We start from the raw sequence: 11,886 nt of genomic DNA on the forward strand, positions 1-11,886 counted from the left end.
TGTATTGTATTTTTGTCTAGTTTTCAAAGGAAAAACCGTCAAAATATTAAATTTGTGTCTGAAAATATCTTAGCATCTTCTGGTCATGAATCGCAGTTGCGCAGTAAACGATTACATAGAATCAACGAGGGAGCTAGCATGTGAGATTCTTGATCTAGTGGGTGAAGGTCTACGGCTCCAAGATAAGTACTCACTAAGCAAGCTAATCAGAGACGTTCAAAGTGATTCGCTGCTTCGGATCAACCACTACCCTCAGATGGTGAAACCGAAGTCGTGGGACCCATCATTGATGAAGGGGAACAGCAATAGCAGCATTGGGTTTGGGGAGCATTCTGACCCTCAGATCTTGACGATCCTACGGTCCAACAACGTTGGTGGGCTTCAGATCTCAACTCATGACGGGCTGTGGATCCCTGTCCCCCCGGACTCTAACGAATTCTTCGTTATGGTCGGCGATGCACTCCAGGTTGGTCCCTAATCTACTCACTAATCACACTCACAACCCACTCTTTTCTTTTTCCATTAATCATTTAATCTTATCCACATCACACCTACATCACAGTCATTTGCATTTTTTTTTTACTAAAAATAAAAAAATTCGAACCCGCAACCTCTTAGATGAGTATAAAAAGACTATGTCATTTGAATTATAACTCATTGGCATCATTTGCATATTCTTTTAGATTATTAAGATATAATTAATATAAAAATTAGTTATTTTTATTAATACGACATTACATAACTGAATATAGATGTAAAATTATTTAAAATTAAATTTATTCTTTTGTCATCTAATTTTTTATATTTAATTTTTATTTTTTTGGTGGTCCAATGCTAAAAAATATTTTGGGTTTAGTAAAATTATCTTTAAATGTCTTTTGCATTAATCTCTTCACATAGTACTTGTATATTATTCAATAAAATATTAACAACGTTCTTTTTTGAATGGCAAAATTTAATTAAAAACATTTGCATTTTCAAAGTTATTATATGCACATTTTTTGTTGAATTCAATTTTTTCTATATCAAATGTAATATATGATATAACATTTTTAATTAATTTTATAAAAATAAAGAGCATTAAACATAAATATAAAACAAAAACGAGTTTAATATTAGCTGCTTAAAATACGTTTTTTCCCTTAAAATATCTTAGAAGAAAAAAAAATTGAAAATATAACGGTATATAAAAAAGGAGCCACTTAGATAAAGACGTCTAAAATGTCTTTTTTTAAAGATATTTTTAGTAATTAAAATTCAATACATATAACTGATTAAACTATGATATTTTTTTTTATCAAAATTAAATCAGACAAAATTGTTTTTCCAATAATGGCACTCCTATCTAAAGTGCTCGGGAGAATGTTACAAACTTACAATCATTTGATCATATTTCTTTTGCCAATTATATCCTTAATTCTTTATTTATAACCATACCTATAAAAAAACACCCAATAATGGTATATTATAAGTAAATCTTATAAATGGCCATATTAAACATATTTTTAATGTTATGTTTTGTTTCAGGTATTGACAAACGGAAGGTTTACAAGTGTGAGACACAGAGCATTGACAAACCCATTGAAGTCAAGAATGTCAATGATGTATTTTGCAGCACCACCGCTGAATTGGTGGATCACACCACTGTCTAAGATGGTGACACCTCACAACCCAACCCTTTATAAGCCTTTCACTTGGGCCCAATACAAACAAGCTGCTTACTCTTTGAGATTGGGTGCCTCTCGTCTTGACCTCTTCAAGCTCCAACAACAACAAGATTCCAATCTTGTCCCTCCTTCACCCTAATAAACTTTTTTTTTTTTTGGGTCATTCCCTAATAAACTTTCTAAAACTCCCCAAACTACCTTACATAAATCTCATTTATGAAAAAGCAAAAACTTTCCCATATCATACTCACTCATTGTTCATAGTCTTGCACTACCTATAGTCAGTAGTTAGAATTTTTATAGGCTTTTTTTTTGGCAAGATGTTTTTTCCTACCCTTTATTTGATAGAAGTGTTTTAAGCTCAGATGTCACTATATAGACTTTTTTTCTTTTTTTTGAGTGATGTACTTTGAGACCGAAAGTAGGTCCAATTATTTGTTACTGTTGTAAAATATAGGTCATCCTTGCAGTCTTGCAAGGTGATTTATAGTCCATGTCCAAAAAAAAAAAAAAAAATTTTATAGTCAAATTACTAATGAGATCATCATCCTTGAAGTCCTATGCTTTTTTTTTTTATTTATTTGAATAAAAAGTTCTTTATTTTCACATTTAATTAAAAAAATAAAAGAAATTACGATTTTGTGTATTGTTTCATACTTTGTTGTCAACTTAATTTTATTAGCTTAATCAGTAAAGTTAAAGACTGCATTTGAAAAAAGACTAAAATTGATAAACAAAGACTAAATTAAATCTTTAAATTATATTTGATATAAAATATATCCTATTTAATTCAAGATAAATATAGATATAAAATAAGAATATTTATTAAAATATATTTAGTTATTAAAAAATATTATTAAAATTTTAGTTTTCGTCTTTAGAAATTTCAGTTTCTTGTATCCCTACTTTCTGAAAGCATTGAAGGGATTGGAATTTGTATTCTGAGACTGAAACTTTAGTTTCAATTTCTAACTACTAAATATAATACCGAATCTTAGTCTTCTAATCTCAATTTCAGTTTCTAAAAACAAATACTACTTTAAAGAACAAAATAATTTCACACATATTGACAGCAAAATTACTAACAAATATTCTCTCTCACAATTTCAAATTCGTGATACAGGAAGTTGGAAAGAAATATATTCTGGATATGCAATTTATGTTGATTGAGAGGACTCTAAATTCAAATGAGTTTAACTACTAACAGAGCAATATCTATACCAATATATAATGGCAAAATCTGTTTTGGTATCCAAAACTTTTTTTCACTTTTATCCTTCTTAATAACCTACTCCAATATACGATCAGTTAAGAACTTCCACTATCTAATCTTCATTCACGTTCTCTCTTATCTCATAAATCCACGTAACTTTTATAATTATCTCTTTCTTCTTTTATTCTCTCTCACTTCACATTATTATTACTACTTAATAAAAAAACTTCCTTCATTTCTCATCCATCTTCTCATGCATTCTTCTTACTTCATCTAAATATAACGTAAAATGTAATATAATTTATTTTTTGTCATTAAATAAAAGTGTAAAACTATGTTTATGTGTTTGTTTTGATTAATTAGATTATGTTCGGTAGGTCGGGTACCGGACAGTTCGGGTAGGTATCCTGAGTGAGGGGGTGATCTCGTCTAGTCGTAGGCCACCGGGCTGGAGTAGGCGGGGTCCCGAGCACTTCACGTGAAAGGGGGTGTCACCTGCAAAGACACTCCGACGCTCTAGTCAGTGAGTGTGCAGGCGAAAAAGGGATAGAATGATGTGTGACGTACCTTAGGGGAAGGGTATGTCCTTTCCCATATATATATCGTGTCAGAGGTGGGCCCTGCAGGGACAGGCCCACCTTCTTCGAGGCCTCCCTCGCACAGCTGTGGCGAAGCTGTCAGGGACGCGTGTCAGGGATGCGTGTTCGGGTCGGCATCTGAGCATCTCGCCTCCGACCGTGAGGATCGTTGGTGGCGCGTCCTCTCCCCTCTCGTGCGTTGTCGTCAGGTCGGCCGTCTGTGGGGTGGACGGGCCTCTTGCGCGCGTGTCTGTTTGTTGTTGGAACGACCGTTTGTCACCTCGTTCTTTGCGCAGGGCATTTAATGCTCATAATGGGATGGAAAACCCCGTATGCAAAGACTATTTTGCCCCCAGGTCTTTCGCGCTTCCTGGGTGGCAGTTTTAAACAGTTTTGCTTTGATCTTTCTCTTTACACTCTTGCTCCTATTATCTCCCTACCATCTCCTTCTTCTTTACTCAGAAAATCTCAGAGCTTCGTTCTAGCGTCTTCGTGCATCTTTCCTTCTTCCTTTTCAGTTTTCGCAACCGATTCAGGTAATATTTGATCCTTTCTCTTTTCTATTTTATTGTTGTACATTTACTACTTGCATTTGCTCCATGTTCTTGCTGTTTTTGTTTGATCTTTGTTGCTAGGTGGCTTTCTAGTGTCAAGTAAATGCGTTAGGGGAGGGGTACCATTCTAGGATAGGATTTTAGGTGGCTTGCATGATAGATATAGCTTTAGCCATACTTGATCTTAACTGTTGAATAGGATGGACATAGTTTCTGGTTTTTTCTTGGACTCCCGACCTCATAGACTAATGGAGTGGTACCCCACTGTAGGTATGCCTCGCGTCGTTTCTCGGGCTTCTTCCGTCGCGAACTATGACCCCTACGCCTGGGTGACCTCCGATGTGAAGGACTCGCCAAATCAGATGGATCTGGAGGAGTTGACGGAGTTCCGGCAAGCCGAGTATCTGTGCGGGGGGACAGACGAGGAGGCCAATTATGACTCCTTCGTTCCTGCCCCCCATGAGCGGCTGTATGAGATTAATTTTCACTCCTCCCGGGTTGCCGACTGGATTTGGTTTTACAAAGCCATGTTCACCCAGGTTGGCATTCGCATACCGTTTTTCGACTTCCAGATGTCGCTTCTTAATCGGATATCCGTGTCACCGTCGCAGCTTCATCCAAACAGCTGGGCCTCTATCCGCTGTTTCGAGATGGTTTGTGAATATCTCGAGCTGCCGGTGTCGGTGGATGTCTTTCTCTTCTTCTTCAATCTTACTAACCCTTCCAAACAAGGGAAAGCGAGGAAAGGGTTCCTGTCTTTCCGATCTGCCCAAGGTCGGAGAATATTTGGTTTGTTCGAGGACTCCTATCATTGGTTCAAGGACAAATATTTCAAAGTTCGTCCCGTCAAAGGTCGCCATTCCTTTTGGTTGTCGTTAGAGGGAGAACGCCTCATCCCGACGTATTGGAGCTTCGGGGCGGGGTCGAACACCTTTATTAAGGTGACCTACAAGGGGATGTCTCCTGTAAATAAGAGAATTGCCGACGTGTTATTTGCAATTTTTGGGAAGAACCCCATGAACCCCCACCTCCTTATGGGTGAACGGGAGGCCGCCAGGAGTTATATTTGTGAGCTGTTTTGTCTTGTAGTTTTGTATTGTTCATCATTTAATATACTCTTGCCGTCTTCATGACTAATGTATTTGTTTCTCTGTTGTAGTGGAGATGTCTGCTTCGGTAACTGGGCTCGAAGGTTTAGTCAAGACCTTCTTGGAGGATAGCGACAAGGAGAAGGCTGATGAGGAGAAGGCTACCGAGGAGAAGGAGGATGAAGCTGTGCCTTCGCCTCGGGACACCGAGATGTCCGACAAGAACTCTGCCGGGCTGCAGGCTTCTCCTATTCTCGAGGAGACGGCTGGCATCGGGCAAACGTCTTCTACCCCTCGGGAGCAGGATGATCTGAAGCTTGTTCCTACTCCCAAGAGGCAGAGGGCATCCTCCAGTCCAGAAGGAACTCTCACCGTGATGGAGAGAAACTTCGATGTTGGGGCTTTATTGACAGTCAGTTGATTCCCGGTACGGAGGACCACTTTCTTGGTACCGAGCTCACGGGACAGGCGAGGTGGATGTACCGCACACTTCTCCGCGGGGCGGTGATAGCTCGAAAGGCCGAGTTCAAGTTGTTGGGCATGCAGGCGTTGCGAAGAAAGCTCGATACTGCTGTCCAGGCCAACAACGATTTCAAGGCACAAGTCGAGAAGTTTCAGGAACAGCTGTCCGCGACGGAGAAGGGGCGCAAGGATGCCGAGGAGAAGGCCGCGTCCTTTAAGGAAAAGATGAAGGTCTCCGACGCCACCGTATCCCGTTTGACCGAGCTGGAGATGACTCTGGAGAGCCAGCTCAGTGCCGCGCAAGGTCGGGTGGTCGCTATGGAGAAGGAGTGCGACCAGGCCGTTTCGTTGGCCAAAGCTGTCCAAGCCGAAGTCGAAGATCTCAAGAGGAAGCATAAGGCGACTAAAGAGGAAGGAAAGAACGCGATCTTCATGACTGAGGAGGCTCTCAAGGCTCAGGTGAAGATCGTGGTTCCAGACTTCGACACGTCGGCTATTGGGGTCTTCAAAACGATTCAGGACGGCAAGATTGTTGATATGCCCCGAAAGTGAACTCTTGTAACTTGTACTTTTGCCTGGCTTTGTAAAGTACTTTGTTGCAACCGTTAAGACCTTTGTTACTCTTTAATGGTCGCCTGGTCGGCTTCTAATTATCGCCTTTATCTTGTTTGTTTAGGAGCGTTTATGTTTTGTTACCGTTTTTCTGGCGTGGGCTTATTGCTTGTGTCTGTTTTGCCATTTACGTTGGTAACATGGTTGGAACCGTCTTGGTCATATTGTCGCGGCCGTTTGTTATGGCTATGACTCGATTGGCTCCCGGGGTGATTAGTCCCGGATTGCCGTTTGAAGAGCGCGATTATGTGGGATACGTATTGGGGAATAGTAGATGGAATAATTCAGATAAGTAAAAATTGGTCGTTAGCTAAACAATATTCATGAACATGGTAGGCATTTGATGAAAGTAAATCATTGGAAATTAGCATTTGATAAAAGCAAACATCTATCTAGCTCGTCAGGCCGCTTGGCCGGTGTGCCCAAGCTATGAATAGAACCTCCTCAGGTTACCTGCATTCCATGTTCTCAGAATTTCTTTGCCGTCGAGTTTTTCCAGCTTGTAGGCACCCTTGCCAAGCACTTCTTTGATTATGTAGGGGCCTTCCCAGTTTGCCGCCAGCTTTTTTTCTCCTGGGGTCGGTAGTCCGACGTCGTTGCGTCACAGGATGAGGTCTCTTTCCTCGAATTCCCTTCTGAGGACCTTGGTGTTGTAGCGTAGGGCTATTCTTTGTTTCAGCGCTTCCTCTGATAAGTGGGCCATCTTTCTGACCTCGTCTACCAGGTCTTTGTCCACCGCTTCTTCTACTCCTGCAAGGAGTAACTGTGGGCTCAGCTCGCCGATCTCTACGGGTATCACCGCCTTGACCCCGTACGTTAAGCGGAAGGGGGTTTCCCCTATGGAGCTTTGCTCAGTTGTTCGGTAGGACCAGAGAACCGAGGCGAGCTCGTCGGCCCATGCGCCTTTTTTGCTATCTAAACGCTTCTTGAGACCTAGTAAGATGATCTTATTTGCGGACTCCACTTGTCCGTTTGTTTGGGGGTGTTCAACCGAGGAGAACTTCTGTTTTATCCCCAAGCCGGTGAGAAACTCTGCGAACTTCTTGTCAGTGAATTGCGTGCTATTATCCGAAATGACGATCTCCGGGATGCCGAAACGGGTTATCACCTGCCTCCACAAGAACTTCCTACAATTGGATGAGGATATGCTGGCCAGCGGCTCAGCCTCTATCCATTTGGTGTAGTAGTCGATGGCAACTATGAGGTACTTGACCTGCCCCGGGCCAACTGGAAAGGGTCCCAAGAGGTCGACTCCCCACTGCGCGAAAGGTCGAGTGGACGTCAGTAGGCTAAGCTCGAAAGCTGGCGCTCTGTGGAAGTTGGCGTTTTGTTGACACTTCGCGCATTTTTTTACGAACTCCTTGGAGTCATTCATCATTGTTGGCCAGTAGTATCCAGCTCGGATGAGCTTCCTAGCTAGGGCTTTGCCCCCGATATGGTGGCCGCAGCACCCCTCGTGGACTTCTCTGAGTACGTAGTCCGTCTGGTCAGGATGCAGGCACTTCAGCAAAGGTTGGCTGAGTCCTTTTTTGAATAGCTGGTCCTGTATGATCGTATATTTGGCGGCCTCCCTTCTTACCGCTTTGGCTTCCTTCTCATCCAGAGGGAGTTTGCCGTTTTCCAAGAAGTCAGTGATGGGGTCCATCCAGGAAGGGCTTATTTTGGTCAGGTGGAGGGCAACTGCCGGCTCTTTTGTTATGCCTTGAATGAGGGAGCGATTATCGGTTCCAGGTTTTGTGCTTGCCAGCTTGGATAGGAGGTCTGCCCGTGCGTTCCTTTCCCTCGGAACGTGTTGGACCGTGACTTCCTCAAATTGTTTGCTCAGTTCCTTGACCCTTTCTAAGTATTTCTGCAGCAGCGAGTCTCTGGCTTTGTAGCTTCCATTTACCTGCACAGTGACGACTTGCGAGTCGCTGCACACTTCCAGCCTCGTTGCTCCGACTTCCCGAGCCAAAACCAAGCCCCCCAGGAGGGCTTCGTATTCTGCTTGGTTGTTCGATACAGGGAACTCGAACTTGACTGATTGTTCGTAGATAACTCCGGCTGGGCTTTTTAGGATGATCCCGGCGCCTCTAGACGTCTGGTTGGAGGCTCCGTCTACATGGAGCTTCCACCAGGAAGTCTGCCATTGCTTGCGCCTTGATCGCATGTCGGGGTTCGTAATTTAAGTCGTATTGGGACAATTCGATGGCCCAGGTCATCATCCTTCCCGCCAGATCAGGTTTTTGGAGCACCTGACGAATCCCCTGATCCGTTCTCACGACCACCTAGTGACTCTGGAAGTACTGTCGTAGTCGGCGGGAGGAGACCAGGAGTGCCAATGCCAGCTTCTCCAGCTTACTGTATCTAAGTTCTGCCCCTTGCAGTGCTCTACTCACAAAGTAGATTGGTTGCTGGGCCTTCCCTTCTTCCCACACCAACACCGCTGCAAACGCTCCTTCTGTTATGGCTAGGTACAGATAGAGTGGTTCTCCGTCCTTGGGCTTCCCGAGCACCGGGGGTGCTGCTAGAATCTCTTTGAAGTGGTTGAAAGCTTCTTCACACGTAGGGGTCCACTCAAATGCTATTCCCTTCTTCATTAGACCGAAGAAGGGTAGGGCCTTTGCTGCCGATGCACCCAGGAAACGGGACAACGCGGTGAGCCTTCCCGTCAGCCGCTGAACGTCTTTGATGCAGCATGGACTCCTCATCTGGAGTATTGCTTGGCACTTTTCAGGGTTGGCCTCCACTCCCCTCTGGGTTATCATGAACCCCAGGAACTTTTCGGCCTCCATGACAAAGGCGCACTTAAGCGGGTTGAGCCTCATGCCGTGTTGTCGGAGGGATGCGAACACGTTTTCTAGGTCGCTTATGAGATTGTCAGGCAGGGTGGTCTTTGCGAGGATGTCATCCACGTAGAGTTCCACCGTCTTGCCAATGAGTTCGCTGAATATTTTGTTCATCAGTCTCTGGTACGTTGCCCCCGCGTTCTTTAGGCCAAACGGCATCACCCTGTAGCAATAGGTCCCCCCTGGTGTTATGAACGCCGTTTTATCCTCGTCTGGCCGGTGCATCGGTATCTGGTTGTAGCCGGAGTAGGCATCCATGAAGCTCATATACCGGTATCCCGCAGCTGCGTCGACGAGTGCATCAATGTTGGGGAGGGGGTAGCAGTCCTTGGGACATGCCTTGTTGAGATCGGAGTAGTCCACACACATCCTCCATCTCCCATTGTGCTTTTTTACTATGACCACGTTTGACAACCAGGTCGAATAGTCGAGCTCCCGGATGAACCCCGCTTCGAGGAGGCTGGCCGTTTGCCTGGCCACTTCCTCTGCTCTTTTCTGAGACATCTTTCTCCTCCTTTGAGCCATCGGTTTGGCTTCCAGCCTGATGGCTAGGTGGTGCGACATGAGACCGGAGTCTATACCCGGCATGTCGGCAGGTGTCCAGGCAAACAAATCGCCATTGGCTCTGATCATTTCCATCAAAGGTTCTTTCAACTCATGGGGGAGGTTCCTATTCACGAACGTGAACTTTTCCTCCGAGTTTCCGACCCTAAACTTTTCCAGGTCCCCTTCGGGTTCGGGTCTGGGTTTGTCATCTATTCTGGCATCCAAGTCGGCGAGGAATACTCCCGATGCCTCTTTAGATTTCCTTCTCAACGAGAGACTGGCGTTGTCGCAAGCGACTGCCGTTTCCAGGTCTCCCCTCACAGACCCTACTGACCCTTCTTCAGTTATGAACTTCATTACCAACATCCTTGTGCTGATGACTCTTCCTAGGTCGTTGATTGTCTTCCAGAGGGTCTTGCGTTCCGTCGTACCTCATATCCGTTGGCTTGTCAAAATGTTTTGGCAGCTGGACCTCGAGTATGGAACGATGAAATGGGGTCGCTCCCATTATCACGGGTCCCCGCGTTCTCGCTGTTCTCCCTTCGTCGTCTTCCCGACGAGCACCTTCGTGTCTGCGATCTGTAGTACGCCGCCTCTCATGCCTGGCGTAGATGACGGGGTCGTGGCGTCTTCTCGTGCGTCCTCTCTCTCCCGCGCTCACGGATTCGGCCTGGGGACTGGCCGTGCGTCTGGAGTGGCTCCTAGAGTGAGAGCGGGAGTGACTTTGTTCTGGGGTGTGCTGGTCGTGCTCCTTGTCTGCCAGCCGGCGCTCCAAGTCTTGCATCTTGTGGCGTAGTTCTTGCATTATTCTGGCATGGTTGTCGCCAGTTCCCCCGAAGGGGCGTCTATCGTGAGATTGTGTTGTGTGTCTTGGAGGGGATCTTGTGTGCTGCCGGGAAGCAGTCGCGACGTGGTCCTCTCCGGGCTCGGCCTCGCGGCCTGTTCCACCTTGGACCAGTACGAAGTCCATGGATGGATCCCCATAGATGGCGCCAATGTTCGGTAGGTCGGGTACCGGACAGTTCGGGTAGGTATCCTGAGTGAGGGGGTGATCTCATCTGGTCGTAGGCCACCGTGCTGGAGTAGGCGGGGTCCCGAGCACTTCACGTGAAAGGGGGGTGTCACCTGCAAAGACACTCCGACGCTCTAGTCAGTGAGTGTGCAGGCGAAAAAGGGATAGAATGATGTGTGACGTACCTTGGGGGAAGGGTAGGTCCTTCCCCATATATATATCGTGTCAGAGATGGGCCCTGCAGGGACATGCCCACCTTCTTCGAGGCCTCGTCGCACAGTTGTGGCGAAGCTGTCAGGGGCGCGTGTCGGGGACGCGTGTCCGGGTCGGCATCTGAGCGTCTCGCCTCCGACCGTTCGGGTCAGGTGCTGCTCGGGTTGGACTGGCCCGTAAACTTCTTGGGCCAGGCCGTAACAGATTAATTACAGTTGACAGGATACCAATGGAAGACTCACGTGGAAGTGGTCGACCGACTTGGCAAGGCGACGAAAACAAAATATGAGTGAAGAATAGAGGCAGCAACACTTCACCAGAGGCGTGCCAATTACGGATAGAGTATTAGACGATGAAAATAAATTGATACATCGAGTGGTACATCTAATATGACAACATTATAAGATATCACAAATATGACCGCTAATCAATACTCTGTGTCAAGTACTCTAAACTCTAAGTTATACTTCCCATTAATAAATTTATATTGTTAGTATATCATTTAATATGAATTATTTTTTATAATATATCAATGTTATTGTACTCTTAGTACCATTTATGTAAAATTTATCTCCTGAATGTACTCTTAAATTATCAAATTACGTTATTTTTCATTCTAATAATAAATTTTTTAAATATTCAGAATATTCATAATAACAGTGAAATTGGTCCAAGTAACAGACCGAATGGTCCAAATATCGATAAAAATTCTGTATATTTATTTAATTAATAATAATATATTTTTCTTAGGTTTTGATTCGATAAACCTTCCGTAAATGTCCTAAATAATATTATTATAGATATTATTATAATATCTTAATGTACTTTAAATTAAATATCTATAACAATATATAAAGGAAATAGGAGAGTTTGTTATTCAATTTTCACTCTTCCATCTTAATCCTATTAATAAATAGTGTTTAATATAATTGTCCTCTTATAATTTGGTCCAAAATATATTTTTTCTTTTTTTTTGTACAGTTACTTTTTTATTCTACACATAATTTTTATCCATGTTGTCTTCTTTCTTATTCTATGGAATATATGTAGTACTTTCTCCCTATCTTTATTTCACTTAATTAAAACAAATAATGATAAATATGTGTATAAAAA

General features: G+C 43.9%; 1 protein-coding gene across 3 annotated transcripts in view; it reads left to right on the forward strand.

The window, feature by feature from the left end:
* Positions 1-2,050, forward strand: part of LOC107619582 (gibberellin 2-beta-dioxygenase 2) — a 5,735-nt gene extending 3,685 nt beyond the window's left edge. The window contains exons 2-4 of one of the 3 annotated variants that reach the window (XM_016321874.2): positions 97-466; positions 1,528-1,802; positions 1,835-2,050. In XM_016321874.2, the coding sequence (XP_016177360.1) occupies positions 97-466; positions 1,528-1,802; positions 1,835-1,838 (649 nt within the window). In that variant the 3' untranslated portion in view covers positions 1,839-2,050. Of the gene's footprint in view, positions 1-96; positions 467-1,527 lie in introns of all 3 variants that reach the window. The other 2 variants (XM_021111271.1, XM_016321873.2) reach the window with 2 other exon arrangements.

Source organism: Arachis ipaensis, chromosome B09 (genome assembly GCF_000816755.2).
Source record: "Arachis ipaensis cultivar K30076 chromosome B09, Araip1.1, whole genome shotgun sequence".
Classification (NCBI taxonomy): Eukaryota; Viridiplantae; Streptophyta; class Magnoliopsida; order Fabales; family Fabaceae; genus Arachis; species Arachis ipaensis.